The 27,114-nt window shown below is 44.7% G+C and overlaps 1 protein-coding gene across 3 annotated transcripts in view; it reads left to right on the forward strand.

Moving 5' to 3' along the window:
* The first annotated feature begins 17,424 nt into the window (after nucleotides 1-17,424).
* VAPB (VAMP associated protein B and C) overlaps nucleotides 17,425-27,114 on the forward strand; it is a 62,180-nt gene continuing 52,490 nt past the window's right edge. For 2 of the 3 annotated variants that reach the window (XM_063601101.1, XM_008950849.4), the window contains exon 1: nucleotides 17,435-17,868. In XM_063601101.1, the coding sequence (XP_063457171.1) occupies nucleotides 17,811-17,868 (58 nt within the window). In that variant the 5' untranslated portion in view covers nucleotides 17,435-17,810. Of the gene's footprint in view, nucleotides 17,869-27,114 lie in introns of all 3 variants that reach the window. The other variant, XM_003806176.4, reaches the window with a different exon arrangement.

Consider the following 27,114-nt stretch of genomic DNA (forward strand, 5'->3'; position numbering starts at 1 on the left):
TTAAATTACTTCTAAAGGTAATAGGAGAGGGCAATGTTGGTGGCCAAGTGGCAGTCTTTTTTTTTTTTTTTTTTTTTTTTTTTGAGACGGAGTCTCGCTCTGTCATCCAGGCTCGAGTGCAGTGGCGCGATCTCGGCTCACTGCAAGCTCCGCCTCCCAGGTTCTCACCATTCTCCTGCCTCAGCCTCCCAAGTAGCTGGGACTACGGGCGCCCACCACCACGCCCGGCTAATTTTTTTGTATTTTTAGTAGAGTCGGGGTTTCACCATGTTAGCCAAGATGGTCTCGATCTCCTGACCTCGTGATCCACTCGCCTCAGCCTCCCAAAGCGCTGGGATTACGGATGTGAGCCACCATGCCCAGCCTCAAGTGGCAGTTTTTATAAGCCACCTGTGAACCACCTTGTGGGTGCTGAAAGGACAGCAAGTTTTGAAGCCTCTTACAGTACATGTATGCAGATGATTATTGCGTATATCAAAGTCTCCCCCCAAAAAAACAGCCACCTGATGGAAGGAAGAACCCAGCCAACGTGGAAAAGAAAAAAAAAGAAAACTTTACAAGCTCTTCAGCATTCGCTGGAGTGGAGGGATGTGCAAGTTTAAGTTTAAATCCAGAAATTGTGAAGAGAACGTTTCAAGAAGTGGAATAAAATTGGACTTACTTGGGATGGTCTCTGGAATGTATGACGGTGGGGTTATTTATTAAAAGGAGCTTCAAGGCCAGATGGAAGCCATTCCTTGGTCTTTTGCTGAGTCAGTGAATGTACTTAAACTTTGCCTACCCTCTTCTGTGAGTTGGTGTGTGATTTTACACTGCTAAAGGATAACGTTGCAAACTTTATGAGGCTACTGTGAATAGCTAATGAGGGCAAGCAGTCGGGCTATATAAATCAATATTATTAATTGCACCAATAATAAACATACAAATTCCATTATTAGCCTTAGCATACAACTGCTTGTTCCAAAACCATGTACATTTTAGTGCCTGCTTTTTTTTGCCATGGGTCCATTAGGGAATTCTTTATTGTTTTTATATTAAAGCCTAAAAAATATAAAAGCTTGTCTCTATTTTTCATAATGCCGTCATTTCAAAATAGTACACCCACGCATGCATGCATGTACACATATAAACACGAAACGAAGAAAAGAAAAATGACTTAAGTTGCAAAGTAAAATGAGAAAAAGACAAAAGGTTCCTTGTAGCCCCAGCTGCAGGAGAATAATAGGTTCAAAGGGGTTTTACCGAGAGAAATGATGCTCAGAGCAGGGAGCAGAGAGGCTGGGAAGGAACGCAAGGACAGCTGAGGAGGCGGGGCGCCCTGGAGACGTTGCAGAGAGCACAGTAGCTGCTGAGGCCAGGCAAAGGTTGCATTCCTGCCCTCCCAGGTACCTGCTTTCAAAGGCTGAGCCATCCTCATTTATTATTTGTTTTGTCAAACATTAAAACATTCCTGCCACTGCAAAGTCCTACGTCTTAGACTCCCAGGAATAAATAAATGAAAATCCAGGACGCGGTTTCAGGACTCCTACCACGTGCCACGCACTATCACAAGACAAATAAATCAGGACCCCAGTAGGGAATTAATTAATCTTCCAAGAAATGAAGAAATGGGGAGATGGTTCTTTGGGTGATACCTTTCCCACAGGAAGACATAACAGAAGGTATTTATGACATTTTTCTTTTTCTAGTTGCTGCAAATTAAGAATCACAGGCTTTTACTTAAAAACATGCAAATATTGGAGGAGAGGGGATGTCTTCACAGAGTTCAAAATGATGATGAAGAACCGGTTTTCAGCCAGGCATGGTGGCTCACGCCTGTAATACCAGCATTTTGGGAGGCCGAGGTGGGCGGGTCACTGGAGGTCAGGAGTTTAAGACCAGCCTGGCCAACATGGTGAAACACCATCTCTACTAAAACTACAAAAATTAGCCTGGTATGGTGGCACACACCTGTAATCCCACCTACTCGGGAGGCTGAGGCAGTAGGATCGCTTGAACCCAGGAGGCGGAGGCTGCAGTGAGGCAAGATTGTGCCGCTGCACTCCAGCCTGAGTGACAGTGAGACTCCATCTCAAAAAAATAAAATAAAAAATAACCGGTTTTCAGTGCCCCAATTCCTAGATGTAATTGGGGTATTTGGTACAAGAGGGGTTTACCAACCCCAAATACATGATGAACTTACTTCCTTCACCAAGTACCCAAAGACAGACAAACCCAGCTACAACAACAGCCTCAGAGAACACAAGAGCTCCCAGGCTCACACATCACACAACCCCCAGATTCTGACATAAGAGATAGATTTAGGGACCTCGTTGAAATCCCTGGTGATGTGAGACCCCCACAAGTGTGCCATCCTTGTGATAAGAGCTAACATCACTGCAGCAAGAACTTTACTTGCATCCGTTCACTGAGTCCTCCCCAGATCCAAGAGGCAGGAACTTCCATTATCCGCACCGTACAGATGAGGAAGTGGCCGAGGCTCAGACAGCGAGGAAGAGATAATCAGCCAGAAGCTGGCCTGGCCCTCACAGCTGGCCTTGGTATACTCTCTCCTGTCGAAGAGACACTGACATCAACACAAGGCCACAATTTCACAAGACAATTTCGGCAATGTCACAGGACACTGACCTCACACAAGGCCACTCTGACCATGATGGGTCAAAACATAAGACTTCTCCGTCACTCTAGTCCTTGTGGATGCAATCACAGTATGACCCCAAGTCTTGTTCCCGACAGCACCTAACCAAGAGCAAAGCTCACTTCCTGGACCCCTGCCCTGAAATCACCAATATTATCCCCAATCCCCGAGTCTCTTCTGACCCCTCTTAGGGAACTGCTTCACGCTCCCAAAGTGCCCAGGTGGCACTTTGAACTTACTCCCCCACACATGTGTCTTGGGGGTCTTTGTCTGGAAGGCATTGCCAGCAGCCTAAGGCCACACATCTGCTGAGTCACAGCGCTGCGAAGGGCAGGTTGGGACCCAGGCCATCGGTCTACAGAGCCCATGATTTCCCTACTGCCTGATCTGCACAGGGAGGGGTCATAGCAAAGACATGTTCCTTTCTCAGCACAAAATGGCAGGGCCTGCTGCGAGCATTTGGATTTCAGGAGAGCGCTGCAGGTACTTTACCTATTGCAATCACTCTTGTTTGGGGTTTTCCCCTAGATACAAAAGCAAAGTCGTGACAGTCACTTGATAATCTATGGCTGTAAGCATTCCTGGGAGTGGGGAGCAGAAAAATGAAAATGGAGAAACTGAAACTTACAATGCCATGCCACGGTCTCCCCTGCCCTCCCACATTATACCCCTCTCTCTGTCTCTCTCCCTCCCTCCCTCTATCTCTGTCTCTCCCCCATCTCTCTCTCCCTCCCTCCCTCTATCTCTGTCTCTCCCCCATCTCTCTCTCCCTCTGTCTCTCTTTCCCTCTCTCTCCTCCCTCTCTCTTCCCCCCCTCTGCTCCTCCATCTCCCTCCCTTCCTCCATCTCTCTGTCTCTCTTCCCCCTTACCCCTCCCTTTTCCTCCCTCTCTCTCTCTCTCTTCCTCTTCCCTCTCTCTCTTCCTCCCTCTTTCGTCCTCTCTCCTCCCTCCCCATATATATATATATATATCTCCCTCTCCCCAGCTCTCCCTCCCTGTCTCTCTCCCCCTCCCTCTCTTTCTCTCCTCCTTTTTCTCCTCTTCCCTCTCTTTCTCTCCCTCCCTCTCTGTCTCTCTTTCCTTCTCTCTCTGCCATCTCCTTCTCCATCTGTCTCTCCCTCCTCCTCCCCCTCCCCCATCCCTCTCTCTCTTTCCCTCCCTCTCTGTCTCTCTCTCTTTCTCTCTCTCCCATTTCCTTCTCCATCTCTGCCTCTCCCTCCCCCTCCCCCTCCCTAGCTCTGGCATTCAGGGATTCGTATTTCCTTTCTGATGCTGACAACCAGAGGCTGCTGCATAGTTTCTCTTCTCAGACACCCTGCGGTGGCTGACTAGTCAGAAGGACAGTGGAAGAGGGGATTCGAAGCTGCATTTGCAGAGTAAGCACAGGTTCTAATCAGATCAATGAAAATAACAAAGTTTTCCAATGATGCTCTCACTCACTGGTTGCATAATCCTTTTTTAATGTTTATGTGTTATTGTCATTTCTTTGGGGTGGCCTGGGGATAGGCAGACAGAAACAACAGGGAGAGGTCTAAGACCCTCGTCCCCAGCCACTCCTTGGCAGGGTCACTCAAGGTTCTGTCTTACTCTGCTTTGTCTCCTAGCTAGACGGGGAGACAGGGGTCTGCGTGTCTTTTGTCTCTGGGTCCTCGGTGTTCTGCCCCTGTGCCCCTCCACAGATGTCTGCTCAATGAATGAAGGCCGTGAGGTGGAAAATCACCAGGGCTTGGAGAAAAGAGAGATTTGCAAATTTGACATACACACTAACAAAACGCATCCCCTGCCCCCTCCCAACTGCCTCAACACACTGGAAATGATCTGTGGGGACCCTGTAAAATCTCCCTACAGTGAAGACCATGCTCACTCACTGCCTCATCAAACATTTATCACACGGTTCTTCTGCCTCACACTGCCATGGGGGAACAATGAGGTAAATATGCCGTTCTTACCCCTGAGAAGCGTGGAATCTAATTATCTTCTAGAGATGCTTTGGGGATCTGCTTACTAAATCAATACAAATGATTCGTAATTAGAATATCAATTATTTGTATGCAAATGTGGTCTTCTGGGTGATTGGGGACAAGTCCTAAGGAGCAAAAAAACTTCCCCCACCGTGCCCCCTCAATTTCTTAATTGCATTATTTCATTCATTCATCAAACATGTATTGAGCACCTTTTATATGCCAGGCACAGAGATTGGGACCAAGAATCCATCCCCTGGTTGCTCACCATCAGGAATGAAGAATCAAGGTGTTCGGGGCCTTGGGAGAGAGCTTGCTTCTTGCGGGCAAGGGGAGAAAGCATGAACCTTCTTCCATCCATCCTGACTGACAGCCACCTAGTTTACTGAGACCTTCAGCTGAGGAGCCAGCCCTGCCGGAGTCCTCCTGCCCAAGTCTGGAGGAGCCTCCCTCAACGTGGGCAAGGGTTAGCAATATGATTGCACCCCTTTTTGTAAAGCTATGGGGGTGCCTGGTTCTATGACTACCCCATCCCCCATCCAGGTTCTGAGCTACTGGGTCTGAGTGGGGATTTTTGTTTGTTTGTTTTTGTTTTCGTTTTTGAGACAGGGTCTCACTCTGTTGCCCAGGCTGGAGTGGAGTGGCACGATCACAGCTCACTGCAGCCTCAGCCTCCCAGGCTCAAGCAATCCTCCCACCTCAGCCTCCTGAGTAGCTGGGACCAAAGGTGCGCACCACCATACCCAGCTAATTTTCGTATTTTTTTGGTAGAGATGGGATCTCTCTATGTTCCCCAGGCTGGTCTTGAACCCCTGGACTCAAGCAGTCCTCCCACCTCAGCCTCCCAAAATGTTGGGATTACAGGCATGAGCCACCTGGTCTCCGAGTGGGTTGTTTTTTTTTTTTTAACAAATCCTGTGTGCCAGCTTGTCCTGAAACTTCAACCCTTGGTGACCCTGAATCTTCATTAATTTATTCATTCATTCATTCATTTCTCCATTTGTTCACATACTCTTCCATTTGTTGAGACTTTGTTATGCTCCAAGCCCTTGCCAGGTGCTAGAGGGTAGAGTGTTCAGCAGAGATGGATCAGTCATGGAGCTGGCTCTCTAGTTGGGAGAGAGATAGTAAAAAAAATTCACAAATAAGCCCATGCCCCCGACTCTCTCACCATGGCCCCCACTTCTGAGCAACGTTCCCTCATCTGCCCCATGGTCTATTTCATGCAGGTCCTCCATCTCCAGCTTCTCACTGCTCTGGGGCAAGTTACTAAACCTCTTGGTGCCTCAGTGTCCTCATTTGTACACCAAAGAACATCATAATATTACTACCTCTTTGTTGTGAGAATGTATGAGGAATACACATGCAGCTCTTAGAACAGTGCCTGGCACGGAGCACTTGACCAATGGTAGCTGCAGTTGTTGTTATTATTAGTGCATTCTCTACAAAAATAAAAATAAAAGCCAGGTGTGGTGACACACACCATAGTCTCTTGGGAGGCTGATGTGGGAGGACTGCTTGAGCCTGGGAGCAATCAACACTGCAGTGAGCTATGATGGTACCACGGCATTCCAGTCTGGACGAGAGAGCAAGATTTTGTCTCAAAGAAAGAAAGAAAGAAAGAAAAAAAACCACTAAAGATGCTACACTGCTGGATTTGAAGATGGAGGAAGTGGCCATGAGCCAAGGACTGTGTGTGACCTCCGGAAGCTGGAAAAGGCAAGGAATGGGTTTTTCCTAGAGCCTCCAGACAGAACACAGCCCTGCCATCACCTTAATTTTAGCCTTATGGGACCCAGTTTTGGATATCCGACCTCCAGAACTGTAAGATCATAAATATGTGTTGTTTTCAGCCACTTCGTTTGTGGTCATTTGTTACAGCAACCATAGGAAACTAAAACACATGCCAATAAGGTGCTGGACCCAGAACAGGAGAACAGCAGCTCAGTCCATGGGAGCGATTGTTATTCCCCTTGCCTTTCCCCACGCAAGCCCCCGCAGCCCCCGCAGCCCCAACCTTTGCAGCTGTTGTTCCTCGGCTGGGAGAACCCTTCCTTTTTTTTCTGTCTGGCAAGATCTTTCTTACGATTTTTTTTTTCCAAAACTGTTCTGAAACATCCTCTGAGGTTCTAAGTTTTCTCTCAGTCTCTAGAGTAAAGTTAATTGTCTCTTCATAGCTTTCTTCTCATCCATTTTCGTGTTTATCACGGATTGTGATGATTTTGTTTTTCTTTAACATCCCCCTGCCAGACAGTGAGGCTAAATGCGTCCAGTGCTGGAGGCTCACACAGTAGATGCTGAGGAAATGCAAAAAATAAATAACAAATTAAATACATAAATACTATAAGTAAATAAATAAATTCCATTAAAATCTGATTGCAAATTTTATTAAAAACCTGGATGAATGAATGCATTAAAGAAAAAAAGTGAGTGATGGGTAAGTGACTGAGGCCATGAAGGATGGGGGGACTTGGACAGCCAGAGGTGGCTGTGTTTCCAAAGGAGGAAAAGGGATGAAGAGGATGACAACAAAGTCACTCATTTCCTTAACACGGTTCAGCATTGTGTGTTCTGGTTGATCAGAGGGTCTGAGTGCCTGAGAGTTTGCCCCCTACAGAAGGAGGTTGGAAATTCAATTTTTAAAATGTTAAACAAGTTTAATTTTAGAATAGTATTTTTTTTGTTGTTTATTTAGAGTATGTTTGGAGTTACAGAAAAGTTGCAAAGATAATAAAGAGACTTTCCATATACACGACACCCAATTTCCCCATTCTTAACATACATTACTGTGGTACATTTGTCACGACTAATGAACCGTTGTTAATATGATGAATACATTATTGTTAACTCCATATTTTATGCAGATTTTCTTGCTTTTCCTCTAATGTCCTTTCTTTGCTTCTGGATACCACTTTACCTTTACTTGTCATGCCTCCTTGGGCTCCTCTGAACTGTGACACCTTCTGACACTTCCCTTGTTTTTTATGACCTTGCCCTTGAGAAGTACTAGCCAGTGTTTTATAGAATGTCCTTCAGTTTAAGATTTTCTGATGTTTTTCTTATGACTTGACTGGGGTGGGCTTTGGGGGTGAAGACCGCAAAGGTGAAATGCATTCATATCACATCATATCAAGAGTACCTCCTATCAGCAGGACTTATCAGTAACGATGTTGACCTTGATCACCTGGCTTACCAATGGCTTCCCAGAGTCCCACTGTTAAAGTTGCTTTTCCCCCGACTTTCCATCCTGTAGTCTTTGGAAGAAAGCCGCTAAGTACAGCCCACGGTTAAGGGGTGGAAGTTATGTTCCACGTCCTGGAGGGAGGAGTATCTCTAACATCAATTATTTACAATTTTTCTGTATGGGAGATGTGTCACTTCTACTGTATTTATTATTCAATCATTTATTTGTCATTATAGACTCAAGGATATTTATTTTCTACTTTGATTTGTTTATTTATTTATTTTTGTAGAGACAAAGTCTTGTTATGTTGCCCAGGCTGGTTTTGAACTTCTGGGCTCAAGCGATCCTCCCGCCTTGACCTCTCAAAGTGTTGAGATTACAGGTGTGAGCCACTGTACTCGGCCTATTTTCTACTTTGGGTTATAATCCAATACTATCTTATTTATTTTATTATTCAAATTGTCACAGCTTCAGCCATTGGGAGCCTTCCAGTTGGTGTCCCTTTGACATGTTATCATTATTTTATCTTTTGAGCACTTCCTTACTTTCTACCTATACAAGAGGTTCCAAGTTCACCTCAAATATTCCCTACCCCAGGCCAAGAATCATCCATATTTCCAAAAAGTCCTGGTTTCCATTTCTGGGGAAATGGTATGAGAAACTAACATCTGAGTCATGGGTGCAACGAAGTGTTTTTAACATGAAAACTTTACTCCGGCGACTTCTGTTTCTGGCAATATGGAGGATTAGACATGCTGAGTGACCCTTCCCATCAAAACAACTCACACGCTGGATAAAATATTGCAAATGCATTGATGAGCCAGCACAAGGAGTGTTCTGAAGCCAAACAGTGAAGGGAAGATTAAGCCCTTAGGGATAAGCTGAGTCCCGAAGCTGGGTTTTGTTTTTTGTTTTTTGTTTTTTGTCCTGGGGAACTGTGGAAGCCTGTGAACAAGTGATTTAATTTTCTCAGTACTTTAGGTTTTATAGGACAAAAGACAAAGCTCAGGGCCCACCCAAGTTGGGAAGTCTAGCAGGATCCTTCAGTGTACAATGAGCCCAAAACACTGCCCCCAGCCCCAAAGGAAAAGTGTCAGGTGGAGGCACTCAATGAGGGGAAATGGCCAATTATTCTAAGAATCAGGAGCACAGGGTAGGCTTCCCAAAGGTTTGCAGCCCAAATTCACACTACCTGGGTGGTCTGAAAATCTTAAACTGAGACCTGAAAGCTACCCTGGTCAGTGCCCACCCTCCACTTCTACCTGGAATAAGACAAGGCAAAGGCAAATTCTTTCTGGAGGAGCCACCTTCAGCCCAGGTGTGGCTGATTGTATATTCTGCAGACGGCTGGAACAATATTTCCTACACGACGTGCTCTCCTAGAAACTTGCCATATCCCACCAGGAGGTAGAGTTTCCATCCCCACCCTTTCAAACTGTACAGGCCTCTTGACTGCCTCAAAGGATAAAATGCAGTGAGCAAGTGATCCCGCATGACTTCTGAGGCTAGGTTAGAAAAGGTGATACAGCCTCCATCTGGGACTCTCTCTCTTTCTCTTTCTCTGTCTGACACTAGCTTGCAAGCCCTGAGCTGCTATGTAAAAAGTCCCACTACCTGAAGCCTTGATCTGGAGAGACAGCTCAGGGACAAAACATATAAGTCATAGAGAAATGACCACAGAGTCCCAGGTGTTCCCATTGGCTGAACTCTTCCAGCCAGGGGCCAGACCTGTGAGCATGCAAGCCTTCCAATGATTCCAGACTGGATAATGAAGAATTTGGCCTTACCCAGACAGATCTGGCCTTTGTCATGGTGTTTGGGAAGTAATCTCTGGGTCCTCAGAATGTTTTAACTGATAGGAGTGTTCACCTGGTAGCTTGTGTCATACTGGATAGTCATAACAAAGTGATTGGGGGTGGAGGCTGGCCAGATAGCAAGGGGTTGGCTACCAAAGACCAACAGTGTGGCTCAGGGTGGGGACTTGGGATCATGTGATATCAGTTGACCTGGAGACTGAAATCAGTCATGTGGGCAATCAATCAATCATACCTGCATAATAGAGCTTCAGTAAAAACTATGGACACTGAAGCTCAGGCAAGCTTCTATGGTAATACTCCATGCACTTTGTTACACACTGACACTAAGAGTCACATATCCTGTATTAGTTTGTTCTCACACTGCTAATAAAGACATACCTGAGACAGGGTAATTGTAAAGGAAAGAGGTTCAGTAGACACACAGTTCTACATGGCTGGGGAGGCCTCACAGTCCTCCATGGCTGGGGAGGTCTCACAGTCATGGCAGAAGATGAAGGAAGAACAAAGGGATGTCTTACATGGCAGCAGGCAAGAGAATTTGTGCAGGCAAACTTCCCTTTGTAAAACCATAAGATCTCGTGAGACTTACTCACTATCACGAGAACAGCAAGGGAAAAACCTGCCCCCGTGATTCAGTTACCTCTCACCGGGTCCCTCCTACGACACTTAGGGATTATCACAATTCATGGTGAGATTTGGGTGGGGACACAGAGCCAAACCATATCATACCCTGACTCCATGGGGGAGGGCGACAGAAGCTCCACATTTGGAGCCCTCTGCCCTATGCTCATCTTCCCTTGGCTGATTTGATCTGTATACATTCCCTATAATAAACCATAACCATGAGTACACTTGCTTTCAGTGAGTTCTGAGGGTTCTTCCAGTGAATTATCAAACTGGAGAGTGGTTTGAAGACACCAACAAACTTGTAGTTTGGTGTCAGAGGGAGGGTGATTTAGGAACTATGCCCTTTAACTTTGTAGTTGGCCCTAAACTCCCTGCACAGACCCAGCTGCTATTTTACGAAAGCCACATGAGAGGCTCTGCGTGTGAACCACCCAGCAGAGCCCAGTCAACCCCAAGTGTGAGTGAGAATAATTAAATGGTTGTTGATATTTGGGCCGCTAAGTTTTGGAGGTAACTGAAATGCTCGGCCTCCAAGGATTCTCACAGATAAGGTCAAAGACAATAAAACACACAAGGAAACAGGCTGCACTGAGCCAAAGCACCCAGAAACAATAAAAGTAGAACTGCACACATGTCAGGCACTGAACAGACTGTAAAAATAAGTATGTCTACTATGTTTAAAGAAATAAAAAAGGGATTGGTAGCTGTGAAGCTGTTGTCTCTCAGCTCCAAATTAACCCTCTACACCCTGCTCTGACATACTGGGGCTGAGTCTCTGGACATATCATTTCTCCTCAGTCAGCGGGTTTTCTCTCAGGCTCCACTGGGAGAGGCACTCAAGGAAGACCTGAAATCAGAAGAGGGGATAAGGGACCAGTCTTTCTTGTCCTGTTCCTGTTCTTGACAGTGTTGCTTCAGCAGTGACCTTTCATCCGAAAGCAGTAGTTGTTCAGTCTCCACGTGGTTTTGGCACTCCCAGAAGCAGCCTCATTGTATCCCCTCAGAGGCACCAGCCCTGGCCAGCCAGTGCTCCCTCCTCAGGAGTCCGTGGCCACCTCCATGAAGCCCTCCCACTGAGTTCCTGGGGTCCCATAACCCCAGCATCTTCCCTGTTCTCTTAACCCTAGGAATGGTAGTTTCTTCCTGCCGTTACTACCCTTGTGATACCTCAGTGTCTTCTTCTTTTGGCTTTGGCAGTTCGCCATTACCTGTTTAACCAGTTCCTTATACTAAATTATCTTTGTTAAAACAGCTGGTGTAATTTCTGCTTTCCTGGCTGGACCTTGACTAACAGAGCACTTGGTACCAAGAGTGGTCCCAGGAAACAGACTCTCAAAGAAGGGATTCTGGGATTGGGTTGGCCACATCCTCATGCTTGACTGCAGTGCCTAGGAAATATGGAATACAAGCACAGGTGTGCTGAATACCAGCTGGTGAGAGCCAGTCACACACACCTCTTTTCAACTCTGTTTAGTGACATCCCATTGGCAGCCTAAAATCAGTCATGGTGGGAGTGTTTATACCATAGAAATCTGCAAAACCTGGCTGGGTATGGTGGCTCACAGCTGTAATCCCAGCACGCTGGGAGGCTGAGTCAGGAGGATCACTTGAGGCCAGAAGTTTGAGGTTATGGTGAGCTATGATCATACCACTGCACTCTGTCCTGGGTGACAGAGTGTGACCCTGTCTCAAAAAAAAAAAAAAAAAAAAAATCAACCAACCAACCAAACAAAAAAACAAAGAAAAGGAAATAAAAGGAATCTGCAAAAACTACAGATATTATTTCCCCCCAAGAGAGCAAGTTTATTACACACCAGTGATTACAAGTAATCAGTGGCTCATACTGACATCACTACTAATATCGTTTGATTGTGACAATGTTCCCACTGAAGTAAGGGCATGGAGAGCCATGGGACTGCCACACTTACATGGTAGTGATGACTTCAGGACCATGGGGTGAGATAGCTATTTCTGAGTTCACTGGAGCTATTAGGGAAAGTAAAGGACACGCTCCAATCTTTAAACTCTCAGCTTAACTCACAGACAACCAGAGAGATTCTACGGAGCCCTAAAATAATCCTTTATTTCTTGTAGCTGTAGATTTTTTTTTTTTTTGAGATGGAGTTTTGCTCTTGTTGCCCAGGCTGGTGTGCAATGGCATGATCTCGGCTTACTGCAACCTCTGCCTCCCGGATTCAAGCAGTTCTCCTGCCTCAGTCTCCCAAGTAGCTGGGATTACAGGCAGCTGCCACTACGCCCAGCTAATTTTTTGTATTTTTAGTAGAGACGGGGTTTCACTATGTTGGCCAGGTTGGTCCCAAACCCCTGACCTCAAGTGATACACCCGCCTCAGCCTCCCCAAGTGCTGGGATTACAGGTGTGAGCTACCGCACCTGGCCTAGCTGTAGATTTTTGACCTTGCTGAAAATTATACTCAAACTTTAATTGGGTGGGCTGCAGGATTACAACATAAATGGAATTCACACATTTAGCAGAATCTCAAGCAGTGTGTTTGGCTGTGTACTTTGTGTGGCTGAGAAATGACCAAGAGCACAGAGGTGCACGGGCCCCTGGGTAATGGATGATCAGGGACGGAGAGAGCAGATGTGGATGTGTGGTAAGGAGGTCTGGGAGGAGGTACTAGATACCTCTCAGGATGGGTGTGAAGACACTGGTGTCTCGGCCAAGCGCTGTGGCTCATGCCTGTAATCCCAGCACTTTGGGAGGCCAAGGCGGGTGAATCATGAGGTCAGGAGTTCGAGACCATCCTGGCCAACATGGTAAAACCCCGTCTCTACTAAAAATACAAAAAATAGCCGGGCGTGGTGGTGGGCGTCTGTAATCCCAGCTACTTGGGAGGCTGAGGCAGGAGAATTGCTTGAACCCAGGAGGTGGAGGTTGCAGTGAGCCGAGTTCGTGCCACTGCACTCCAGCCTGGGCAACAGAGCAAGACTCTGCCTCTAAATTAAAAAAAAAAAGACACTGGTGTCTCATGTGAATGACCACTCAAAAACATCTACTGCAGCAGCAATTCTATTAATTGAGTGGACAAGATGGCACATTCTGCAGACAACAGTCAATCTTTCCCACAGCTGTGCCAGTGCGTGCTCAATGAGCTTATTTATGCAGTGGCCATGGTGGCAGGTGTGGAGGCTCTGTATGGGCTTAGGAACATGGGCTTCCCCTTACCAAAGTGACCTGGCCGAAGAGACCAACACTAAAGCTTTTTTATGGCACCATTCCCTGGGGGAGGGCAGAGGAGCTGGGAACCAGTGTTAAAAAACCTATAAATGTGGCCAGGCACAGTGGCTCATGCCATTAATCTCAGCACTTTGGGAGGCTGAGACGAGCGGATTGCATAAACTCAGGAGCTCGAGACCAGCCTGGGTAATGTGGTGAAATCCCATCTCTACAAAACTTTCAAACATTAGCCGGGTGTGGTGGTGCCTACCTGTAGTTTCAGCTACTCGGGAGGCTGAGGTGGGAGGATGGCTTGAGCCCATGAGGTAGAGGCTGCAGTGAGCCAACATTACACCACTGCACTCCAGCCTGGGCAACAGAGGGAGACCTTGTCTCAAATAATAATTTAAAAAAAAAAAAGAAAAAACACAACCTATAACTACTTGGATATGTAAAAGAACAAAATAGAACTTATAGGCTTAAAAGAAAATAAACAAAATGAAAAACTCCTGAAACAGGTTTATCAATAGCCTAAGAGATAATTAGTGACTAGAAGAAAGATCTGAAGAACTATCCAGAACGTGGAACATAAAGAGGACAGATTAAGATGTGACAGAGAGGTTAATAGACATGGAGAAGGGCACAAGACTTTTCTCTTTTTCTTTCACAATCCACAGTAATAAATGTATTTTAGTTGTGACTCACTCCATAGATATGTGTATAAGTATATTAATAAATACAACTGAAACAAAAGATTCATGAAATAATACAATACACTCCAATATATTATATTCTCGTTCTTTCTCAACACTGGTAACAATCTACTACATTGATTTTATAAGCCACTGTTGGAAAACAACCTACAGTTTGAAAAATATTAGTTGAATAACTACTAATCACACTACAAGATGTAAAGAGTGAGAGAACGAGGTTGAGATAACATTTATTTTTATTTTTTCTTTTTTGGAGACAGGATCTCACTCTGTTACCCCAGGCTGGAGTGCAATGGTATAATGGTTCACTGCAGCCTCCACCTTCAGCCTCCTGAGTAACTGGGATTACAGGCATGCACCACCATGCGTGGCTAATTTTTTTGTTGTTGTATTTTTTGTGGAGATGGGGTTTTACCATGTTGCCCAAGCTGGTCTTGAACTCCTGGATTCAAGCAGTCTGCCCGCCTTGGCCTCCTAAATTGCTGGGACTACAGGCATGAACCACTGTGTCCATCCAAGATAACATTTAAAAGAGATATTGTCACATATGATACAACATGGATGAACTTTGGGGACTTTATGCTAGGCAAAATAAGCCAGTCACAAAACGACAAGTATTGTATGATTCTGCTTACTAAAAGTACCTAGACTAGTCAAATTCACAGAGGCAGGACGTGGAATGGTGGTTGCCAGGGGCTTAGGAGAGGGAGCATGGGGAATGACTGTTTAAGGGGTACAGAGTTCTAGTTTTGCAAGATGAAGGGAGTTCTAGAGATGGATGATGGTGAGGTTGCACCACGATAGGAATCTTGTTAATACCACTGTATACTTAAAAATGATAGAGAGTAAATTTTATGTTATGTGTATCTTACCACAATAAAAAAGTAAAATTAAATAGAAAAAAAAAAAGTATTGTCTGAGAGTTTTCAAGAATAATGAAAGACACCAATCATCAAATTCAGAAAGCCCAAAGAATTCAAGGCAGGATAAATAAGAAGATACAGCATGAGCTGGGCATGGTGGCTCACGCCTGTAATCCCAACACTTTGGGAGGTCGAGGTGGGTGGATTACCTGAGGTCAGGAGTTTGAGACCATCTGGCCAACATGGCAAAACTCCGTCTCTATTGAAAACACAAAAATTAGCTGGGCATGGTGGTGCGTGCCTGTAATCCCAGCGACTCAGGAGGCTGAGGCAGGAGAATCGCTTGAACATGGGAGGTGGAGGTTGCAGTGAGCTGAGATGGTGTCACTGCACTCCAGATTGGGGGACAGAGCGAGACTCCGTCTCAAAAAAAAAAAAAAAAAAAAAAAAGATACAGCATGGTAAAACTGTAGAACATGAGAAGAGGGAGAAAAGACCAACAACCTATGAAGGAACAATGTTAAGATTGTCACTGGACTCCTGAGGAGCAATGAGGGGGAACAGGCAAACAGTGGATGGCAATCAACTGTGCTGAGAGAGGACAGCTGTCATTCAAGCAAGCAAGCCAAAATATCTGTCAAGAACAAGGGCAAGGCCAGGCGCAGTGGCTCATGCCTGTAATCCTAGCACTTTGGCGGCTGAGGCAGGAGGATCACTTGAGCCCAGGAGTTTGAGACCAGCCTGGGCAACATAGTGAGATTTTACAGAAAATAAAAAAATTAGCTGGGCGTGGTGGTGCATGCTTTTAGTCCCAGCTACACGGGAGTCTGAGGTGGGAGGATTGCTTCAGCCTGGGAGATACAGGTTGCAGTGAGCCACGATCATGCCACTGCACTCCAGCATGGGCAACAGAGCAAGACCTCATCTCCAGATAAATAAACAAATAAATAAAATAAAAACAACAAAAGGCAAAAATGAATCCATTTGCAGATGAACAGAAACTGAGAGGATTTGCACCAACAAAGCTACAAAAAAATAAAATTTAAAGGATTTACTTCAGGCAAAAGGAGAGTGATCCTGTTGGTGACAGCTGAGATGCAAGAAGAAAAGGTGGACAAAAATGGTAATTGTGTGGCTGAATCTAAACTAATGTTGACTGAATAAAACAATTTAGTAATGTCTCTTGGGGTTACAATGGCAAAAATTAAACTTAACATACACTACATTAAGGTGTATAATTTAGAGGATGGGTGATTAAAGTACTCCAAAGTCTTTATATTTTAAGGAAACAGGGTAAAGACATTTTTACAAATATTTAAAGATATTGGACTTTCACAAGGTAAGTATGCATGCCCAAAAGTTTGAAGTAACCACTAAAACTTAGAAATAGAGTATACAGGTGAAGAAAATCAGAATGAGAATAAAAATAAACCCTAAAGAAGAAAGGAAAGGGGAAAAAAAACAGGCAGGACAAATAGAAATAACAAAATACAATGGTAGAAATAATTCCAGATATATTAGTAAATATAATAAATGTAAATGGACTAAATGCTCCAGTTAAAATACAAAGACTATTCTTTTAAAAAACCTTTTTATCATGAAAAATTTCAAGTATACAGCAAAGTGGGAGAAACAGTACAAGAAAACCATATACCTGCGATGTAGAGTCAGCCATTGCTAGCAATTTGCCACATTTGTCTCACCTATATCGGTATGTATAGGAGACTATTAAGAACACCTATTTAACTTCCATAGTAAAATAATATAATGAAATACAATTTAAACGGTAATCATGATGTACAGTATCCACTTTTGAGGTCAAGCAGATCTGGATTCTCCAGCAATTTTTAATTATTTAACTTACGTGTGTGGTTATTTATTCAAAAGATGTCTCTTCACTAGGCTATAGTAAAAGGATTGGAATCAGGTTCGCTTTTCTGATCATTGTATTTCTAAATATTTGTTGCATACACAAATAGAATTTACTAGTAAAGAATTCAGCACAGTGCCAGTTGCATAGTAAACATTTAACGTAGAGTAGCTTGTATTTATTGTAGTTGCTGTTGTTATTGGAAGCATTCAGTAGAGTGATACAAAATAAATAAGCAATAATTGGTAGTTTATTATATTTATAATTATTATTTACAAGACGTCACAGTGCCTAGCCCATATCACTCACCCATAAACATTATACTTATACTAAGTACTTTCACTATTATTCAAAGTCTCTAACAGTGCCTGGCACTACATAAGCAAGAGAAAAGTGGAAGTTTATTCTAATTGTTATTATTGAATAAAGCACTTAACACGAAGCTGGCCCCCAGCGGGCCCTTAATAGTTTCCGCGGTGGCTGTCGTCGCTGGACTACAGACCCCGCCTCCTGAGCGGCCCGAAGCCCCGCCCCTTGCTGCCCCGCAGTCCCGCCCCCGTGGCTTGTGCCGCGCCCGCGCACTGTCCCGGAAGGGGCTCTACGCGCGCAGCTTTAGTCCCCGCCCCTGGAGCCGGCGGCGCAGGGCGCAGCTTCCCGCCGCCAGAGCGGGCCAGCCTGCTGCGTGCGTGCGTGTGTACGACTCTGCGTGCGTGCGTGCGTGCGTGCGTGCCGTCAGCTCGCCGGGCACCGCGGCCTCGCCCTCGCCCTCCGCCCCTGCGCCTGCACCGCGTAGACCGACCCCCCCCCAGCGCGCCCACCCCGTAGAGGACCCCCCGCCCGTGCCCCGACCGGTCCCCGCCTTTTTGTAAAACTTAAAGCGGGCGCAGCATTAACGCTTCCCGCCCCGGTGACCTCTCAGGGGTCTCCCCGCCAAAGGTGCTCCGCCGCTAAGGAACATGGCGAAGGTGGAGCAGGTCCTGAGCCTCGAGCCGCAGCACGAGCTCAAATTCCGAGGTAAGCCCCAGAGGCCGCCACCTTCCTGCCCGCGGCCTCCGCCCCAGTGCTGGAAGGACGGAGCCCGGCGCGGCGGGTGACGTCGGCCCTCGTCCCCACCCCGACGGCGCTGTCGCGGGGGGCGGCGAGGCCGGGCCGGGCCTTGGCGCTCGCCGCGCTCCCCAGAACTGCCCGGAGTGGCCGGGACCCGAGAGGGCTGGTGCGGGAGCCGGGGCCTGCGCCTCCTCCCCGACCCCCAGCCTCCTGGGACTTGCCTTCGAGGCACTTGTCACTTTGTAACTTACCAGTTTGTGATCCTCTCTAGTGTGAGCCTCCGCCGCTGCCTTTGCCTAGAAGTTTCTTCCCCTGCTCTGTGACAGTGTTGACCTCAGGTCTTAGCTTAGTTGAGGTGTCACCTGCTCAGAGAGGCCTGCTGTGACCACCCAGCCACCGTGCACACCTGCTGTCATTCCCTATTCCGTCACTGTTTCGTGGTCAGCACGGCACTTTTCATACCCAAAATCACTGTTTCAATACTAGAAGGGAAACTGCATGAGGACAGGCTCTTGTCAGTTCGCTGCTGTGTACCCAGCACACATTATACGCCTAGTAAATAAATACCTGTTGAACCAACAGATGAACATGTTGAACCAACAAATGAACCTCCTCAGGACTTCTGATGGGATTGGGCCCATTTTCCTTTCACTGTGTCCCTCATGCTGTCTCCTGGATGCGGCGCAAGGAGGCTGCCAGGGTGCTGGGATCCTTTTTCTCCGCAGAGCTGTCTGGAGCAATACCTGCGGCGATGGGAAGCCATGACCCTGGTTTCTCCCAGATACTATTACCTCTGTAATTTGTGCCTTTATGTTTTCTATGTTGTTACTTTTGTTTTTGTTTTTTTCCTACCTTCACCAGGGCCACGAGGTAAAAGTTCTTGTCTGACATGCTCATTCTTTCTTTTTGCGTGTATCCAGTGATGTGGGAGGCTCTGGGGAGGTGATGGATGCACAAGACAGATAAGGCCTCTGCTCTCACAGAGCTTACCTTCCGACGAGGACAGACAAACCAACACACAAGATCATTGCAGATAGTGCTAAGTACTGTGTAGGAAATGGAACAGTCTGACTCCATGGGAGCGTACTTTAGATTGGAAGGCCAGGTCTCCACTATATCGCTAGCACCGGACTCACAGTAGATGCTCAGTTGGTATTTATGAAGGAATGAATGGCCAGAGGCTCTCCAGTTTATATGTCCTATTGGGAAGTAGTGTAGGGTAACTTACCCAAAGTTACCCAGTTGGCAAATGGTACATTTGAACCCAGACTTCAGAGTTCACGCTCTTAACCGTTATGCTGTCTGATCGCTGGGAAATACTCCAGAACGGTGGCTGTCACTTTGCCTTCCAAGTTAACAATGTGAAATAACTCTGAATTTACAGAGAACCAAAGGCTTTCCAATTAAAATGAAAAAACCGAAAAACCCCACCAAACCTACCGTGGATTGTAATTCCAGGATAGTACTTGAGCTTTCATGATGTTCTCATGGCCTTCTGGGGATGCCAGATTGGGAAAGAAGTCCAGGTAGCTAAAGTGAAAATAGTGAGCCATAGTTTCCACTTGAGTTGTCTGAAGTTCTTTCTCTATCTGGGAGGCCTGGCTTGGCTTCTCCCGATAATTGGTGGGTTCATTCGGTTAGTCCACAAACATTTACTGAGTACCTGATCTGTGTGTCAGATACCCAGAGAAGCCAAGTCATATCAGCTGTACTCTCCCATTTTCCCTCAACCTCCTCCCAGTACTTTAGGGAAGGGGGCAGATAAGAATAACAGCCAGGACAGGACAATGATGTAGGGTAGTCCAGAGTGCTCCAGGAGCATTGAGGAGGTCAACTCCTGAAAGAGGTGTCATTTGAGCTCAGTTATAAAGGTCGAGTAGAAGAAGGCTCAAAGAAGGAAAGGGTGGGGAACATTTCAGACAGAGGAAATTGCATGCACAGAGGCACAAACACTGAGATGACTGGGCTCCTTTGGGATGCCACTAGTAGTTTTTTTTTTTTTTTTTTTTTGAGATAGAGGTCTCACTCTGTCACCCAGGTTGGAGTGCAGAGGCGCCATCTCACTGCAGCCTCTGCCTCCCAGGTTCAAGTGATTCTCCTGCCTCAGCCTCTTGAGTAGCTGGGATTACATACAGGCATGTGCCACTACGCCTGGCTAAATTTTGTATTTTTAGTAGAGACGGGGTTTCACTATGTTGGCCAGGCTGGTCTCAAACTCCGGACCTCAAGTGATCCACCCTCCTTGGCCTCTCAAAGTGCTGGGATTACAGGCATGAGCCCGGCCACCACTAGTGGTTCTGAATGACAGCAACAAAGAACATTTGTTGTGGTTGCCTGGCAAGATGGGAGACAAGGCTGGTGAGTAGACAAGAGTCAGATCTCAGATCTCAGTCCCTTTATGCATAGATGCAGCCAGTGTCCAAGTTAAAATTGTGTTGCTTCTCCTTGAGCAGTCCTTCCTTGCATTAACTTTCTGAAAACCCCCAAATCCCAGTACAAACTCTGTTGTCTAATATGTTATGGAAAGAGGCGCTCATTTGAGAAAATTTAAGATTTTGTTCAATTGTTTTAATGAAAGATGTGTGACCTTAGGCCACTTCACTCCTCAAAGCCTGGGGTGGTTATTCGGTCAATGGGGATGATGCTCGTGTCCACGTTGCCTCTTGTAGAAAGTGTTTAGAAGGAATGACATGGCTGTTAGCGGCTTTGTAAGTGCATAGTACTATACAGAGATTAGACAACCACTTAACCACTTAAGTGGTTTCATCACTTCTGTACCTGAAAGGTGTGGCAGAGAATAGCAATCATTCTGGCCCTGGATTGGCCAAAGTAATTATGCCAAAGTCACTGGATATTTTTGCTAGGGAAGTGGTCCAAGAGAAGTGGTACCAAATTGTTGAAGGCCTCTGGCTCATAGCTTTAGAAGAGACATCTGTGTGTGTTCTTAAATGACGTCATGAGGTGTGTTGTTTGTTTGTTTTAAACTGAATGCTAAGACAGTACAATTAATAGAGACTGAATACCCTGACTTAGAGATGATTCATTTCAGGATGAGAAATGGCACATTTAACTGGTTTCTTCCAGGTTACTCAGGGTGACGACTCTGATTTCTGGTGGTTCACCTAGATGAACCTCTGAGCTAACTTTACTTGAGAAGGTAATAACTAAAATGCCCATTCAAAGGAAAAATTATCTTTTAAATGCAGCCTAAGTTGATCGTGTGGGATTGTATATTGTCAGACTCTTTAATCTTGGGAATTTTGTGTGGTATGTTAAATTTAAGGATGCTACAGAAGAAAAAGAATGCAAATTTATATGACTTTATGCAGTTTTATAGGAAGTACTATGCTGCATCATAAATATCAAAAGGAGAAAGCCTGGTGGCTTCCTGAAAGAAGCATGACACAGGAGGATTTGCCTAGACTTAAGGTTGACTTTCATGAGATATTTTTAGTAAGTGAACATTAAGCTCTTTCAGACTAGGGGTATCTTTCTGAGAGAGTAAATGTTTTTGTTTTTTGGCAGGGTCTTGCTCTGTCACCCAGGCTGGAGGGCAGTGGTGCCATCATAGCTCACTGTAGCCTCAAACTCCTGGGCTCAAGAGATCCTCCTGCTTTAGGTTCCCTAGTAGCTAGGACTACAGATGCCACCATTCCTGGCTAATTTTTAAATTTTTTTGTAAAGATAGAGTCTTGCCATGTTGCCCAGGCTGGTCTTGAATTCCTGGCCTCAAGCAGTCCTCCCGCCTCAGCCTTCCAAAGTGCTGGGATTACAGGCATGAGCCACTGCATGCAGCCTAAGTGTGTGTTTTCTTTTATATTTCTTTTTGTCTTTTTCACTAAGTCATAGGAGTTTTTTAAAATTGTCACTCTTTCTGTTGATCTCAGTTCTTCCAAGTCCTAATCATTTCCTTGCCATCTCCTCACTCTGAGATCCCACTTGTTGTCCAGCTCAAAGAGAGCTTTCCGAATGAGTCACTTTCAAGGCATTATATAGCACTCTTCTTTCATTCCCTTCTCCCTCCCCTTCCATGAGAGTCCATCTGTGGTAAATAGTATGTCATATATTTTTTGGTCGTTCAGTACTCTAGATCATTCCTTACATCCTAGCCTATTCCCCCAGCAATAATACTGTCACATGGAAATGGTCTGTTGAACATCCATCCTCACTAGGTTAAGGTTTTTTTTTTTTTTTTTTTTGAGATGGAGATTGGCTCTTGTTGCTCAGGCTGGAGTGCAATGGCACGATCTTGGCTCACCGCAACCTCCGCCTCCCGGGTTCAAGCACTTCTCCTGCCTCAGCCTCCCGAGTAGCTGGGATTACAGGCATGCGCCACCATGCCCGGCTAATTTTGTACTTTCAATAGAGACAGGGTTTCTCCCTGTTGGTCAGGCTGGTCTCGAACTCCCGACCTCAGGTGATCCACCCACCTCGGCCTCCCAAAGTGCTGGGATGATAGGTGTGCGCCACTGCACCCAGCCGGTTAAGGTTTAAACATAACTGTGGATGCATTTACTTTTGCTTTATTGCTTGACTGAACCAATGACCTTCAAGAAGTCTTAGATAGTCCTGCCATTAGTAGGGATCTCAGATGGGAGGGCACCAATGAATCAGTGTAGTTGAGTACCACTTTTGGGAGAAAATAGAAACTTGGACACTCTAAATGATAGTTTAAGGACGTTGTTTTGTTTTATTTTTTGTATGGGAAAAGTTGGCTTAGACTCTTTAGTTCAGCCCTTCAAGTTGATGTGTAATTTAAGATTGCTTAGGAAGTTAAAAAATCTAAAGCCCTGTGGATATAGTTCATTCAGTGCAGTAATTATCTTTCAGATGCCGAGTACAGCATTAATTCTTTGGCTTTAGCATGGCACTGATTTTCTTAACACTTCATGATCACGTGGAGCAGACTGTGCTTTACAGCACAACAGAGCGTCAGCCATGTGCTGAAGATTCTTCGTGGTAGTGGTTTAGATCCACCCTGAATAGATTATCTTCATTTATTTAATTATTAAGTAGCTTGCTTATCAAAAGCGGCATTAAACTTACTAAACTTGAGTCAAACTTAAATCTTCATAGATAGTACCATTTACTTCTGAAATCTTGTTCCTGGGAGAAAAATGTGGACTGGAAGTTAACTTTCTTTTATCCACCTATTCACTCCTTTTTCTTCACAGTTAACTCCTTAGGGGAAAAAATGTATAGTTCTTGACCATGTGCTTATGTTTGTAAAGCAATGATGTTTCCTTAACGTGAGTGGTTGTGACATAGATCACTGTTATCTTCATAATTACCTGGGAGCTTTTCATCCAAGTGTGGATTTACTAAAATAATTAGTCTGAATTGATGCTTATTAAAGAGCTGAACTCTTAAACGTTAACACTATCTTGTATTTATTAAAATTGTATGCATGTTTCCTTCAAATGCTGAAGGCAGAATACTGAGAACTTTGACCCTGTGTTATTATCGCTAAGTAGTTGAAAATGAGGGGAGGAGTCAAGGGAGTATATTATATTGGTTGTCACTCAAATACTACCCCTAGGCATGATTTTTAGAACCGAAACTTGAATTTTTACATAAAGAATTATCTCCAAAAGTGTCTTTTTTTTTTTTTTGAGATGGAGTCTTGCTCTGTTGCCAGGCTGGAGTGCAATAGCACTATCTCGGCTCACTGCAACCTCCGCCTCCTGGGTTCAAACGATTCTCCTGCCTCAGCCTCCTGAGTAGCTGGGACTACAGGCACATGCCACCACACCTAGCTAGTTTTTGTATTTTTAATAGAGACGGGGTTTCACCATGTTGGCCAGATGGTCTCGATCTCCTGACCTCGTGATCCGCCCACCTTGGCCTCCCAAAGTGCTGGGATTACAGACATGAGCCTCTGCGCCAGGCCAAGAGTGTCTTATATATCCCCACTTTTTTGAAAAATTTGCTGTCTAAAGGATGATCATGATTTGGGACGAATGAGCGCAGCTTTCAACTAGATGACAAGAAAGATGAATACAAAGAGTGCTGAGTTCCATTAGTCAAGACAAGGTTGCCATAGAATGTCTTTAATAAAATAAAAGCCTTTTGCGTTATTTTGCACCGAGGATTGTGTTAAAAACAAAGTTGCATTATGGTTTCCAGATTGGCATCCTTGTTTTTTTCTATCATTTTAGGCCCCTTTCAGGCTGTTGTCAGCATAGCATATCCAGAATTGCTTTGGCCTTGCTCAGTGGGTATGTGCGTTCTTTGAAGTTCTTACCTGACAGATGTGGGCAGCTGGCTTTACACAAGGAAGAGTTGTTTAAAGAGCTTTGGTATGGAAACAAAGTTACTAAACTTGACAGTCACTTGAGGATTATTTAAAAAACAAACAAAATAACTGAATGTGGTAAAATACTATCTCTAGAATATTTTTCAAACTGTTAAAATGCATCCTTTTAACAGAAGCTGTTGATGTCTACAAACACTGTCTTTGTAGACAAAGACAAACCCCCCTTGCATGGGGGTTTGGGGGTTGGGAGGCAGTTGAGAAAATGGCATAGTCCCATGAGAAAACCTTGGAATACTTTTTTTTAATAACATTTTTTTATTGCATAGAACTGTAAAGCTACAGAAATGCTTTCTTGGAGTTTTCCTTCATCCTTTCAGAAGGGCTAATATTGACCTTTGGTTAGCATGTTAGTGTTTTCACCTGTGTCAAGTGATGTCTTCACGCTTTTGGGGGGTGTGTGTGCATGCCCACCTCGTGTTGTGGTAGGCCACATTTGCCGATACCTATAATGTGTTTCAGTTACTACATTGTTGGCATTTCAGTAGGCTCCTTCAGCCTTTGCCCATCTGGGAAGTGGAGACTAGGGCAATAAATGTTTTAGGGGTAGATTGAGACTGCAGTGTTTTTCATCTTTTAGCTTGTACTTTAAGACAATGGGATGTACCCCTAGACCATTTACCTAGATTTAAATTACTTCCTTGTGATGTGGTTTAGAGCTCTAAGTTCCTTGAGTTGTCTTGAAAGGCTGAAGGGTGCTCAGAGAATGGAGGGGAATTGAAAATGGAACCTAAGGATCTGGGAGTGGTCATATGTGTGAGTGGTGAAATGTGCCTCCCAACACCCTGTTGGGTCGGGTCTGGAGTTAAAAGCAGTGGCTGACATACATTTTGCAATATAAGGGTAAAGAAGGAACAAACATTTCTAGAGGATAAATGCTTTAATTCCAGAAGATAGGCCACACAGTTTAGGAACTGTGGTAAGAGGTGCTTTGCCATATTTATGTTACTGTTTAATCTGTATAACAATCGTATGAGATGACTTAGTCAGTGGCTAGGTAACTTTCTGCTGGATGAGGCTGCACTAGTAAATGGTGGCACAGGCAAAGCCTTGTACTTTCCCTCATACCAGTATCAGCTCATTAGAGTTAACTCATAAAGGGGTTTGTTCTTGAGAGAGGGAGGCAGAGAATTTAAAACCATTAATGAAGTATTAATAGCTGTCAGGACAATTTCTTAAGAACATCAATTCATTAAGAGTTATTCTCTGTGAATTTTTTAGGAGGGATTTCTTGCCCTACTTTTGAAAAAGTTCAGACAGATGACTCCAAAGAATGTTTGATTTCTCTTGTGAATATTCACTTTTATATCAGATTCTGATGGTTTCATGATTCTATATATTTAGAAAGCATTAGGCCGGGCATGGTGGCTCATGCCTGTAATCCCAGCACTTTGGGAGGCTGAGGCAGGCAGATCAACTGAGGTCGGGAGTTCGAGACCAGCCTGACCAACATGGAGAAACCCCATCTCTACTAAAAATACAAAATTAGCCGGGCATGGTAGCGCATGCCTGTAATCCCAGCTACTTGGGAGGCTGAGGCAGGAGAATCGCTTGAACCTGGGAGACGGAGGTTGCGGTGAGCCGAGATCCGGCCATTGCACTCCAGCCTGGGCAACAAGAGCAAAACTCTGTCTCAAAAAAAAAAAAAAAAAAAAAAAAAACACATTAACTTGTGGGTAATTTGTCCTTCTGCTATCCAGTCTTTGGAAGGCAGGGCAAAGCTTGTGTGTGGTAGAGATTTCATAGGCTTGCAGGTTTGTAGAGTGGGAATTCAAGAAGTTGTAAAGGGCACTTATTAAGATAGGAATGTCTAAAATAAATGATCTTTAGCAGTGCCACCTTAAACTTTATAAGTGTTGCTACAAAACCTTTAGTTCTGCATGCTCCTGACCAGCCATTGCCTTGGACAGAGAAACAAATAGGGGTGAGTTAATAAACTAGAGACTTGTCTCAATTGTTCAAAGAGGTAAACTTAAGGTGATTAAAAAGTGCTGTTTTATTCTGTATGAGATACACTTTGAGAAGTCGTCATTTTCCAAGACGATGATACGCCAGGCATACGAATTGGATCAGAAAGGATTTAGAGACATGCATGGATATAATGATCTCTTACAGATGTTCCTCACCTTACAGCGAAGTTACATCCTCAGAAACCCATTGTCAGTTGAAAATATTATAAGTTGAAAACATATTAGATACAGCTTAACCTACCCAACATCATAGCCTTGTCTACCTTAAACATACTCAGAACCCTTAAGTTAGCCTCCAGTTGGACAAAGTCATCTAGCACAAAGCCTATTGTATGATAAAGTATTGAATATCTCATGTACTGCATATTACTAGCCTGGGAAGAGATCGAAATTCAAAATATGTCAAAATTATGATGGCTTCACACCATTGTAAAATTGAAAAATCGCAAGTCAAACTAATCGGGGATTGTCTGTACATAAGAGATGATTGTCCAAATTAGAGCTGTTTTGGGTTTCTGCCCTTTGCAGATCCTTTGAGGTTTTCTTTATAGACAGATGACTCCTTCTGGGGGAATTGAACATGACTCTGATTGAGATTTGGTTCAGTTTCCACATACTGAAAGCTTCCTGTGGGCCAGGCACTAGGTTGCACTGGGGACCTGGGAGGAAGGCCTAGCCCTTAAAGTTTCCAGCCTCTAGGTATTGGGAGACAAGGAGGGAAAATGGGGACAAGATATTTATGGCCTGTCCTTATTGAGAGCTTAGAAAAAGCTGTGTTAATTCTACTTTGGGTGTTCGATCTCACAGGGAAGATGGCATTTGAGATATGTGACTTGGCGAGCTTACACTGTGCGCTTGCCATTTTTCTAAGTGTTCATTTATTTAATTCTTAATGCAAGCCTAGGAAGTGGGTACAGTTATGATCCTGAA

This window comes from Pan paniscus, chromosome 21, assembly GCF_029289425.2.
Source record: "Pan paniscus chromosome 21, NHGRI_mPanPan1-v2.0_pri, whole genome shotgun sequence".
Taxonomy (NCBI): Eukaryota; Metazoa; Chordata; class Mammalia; order Primates; family Hominidae; genus Pan; species Pan paniscus.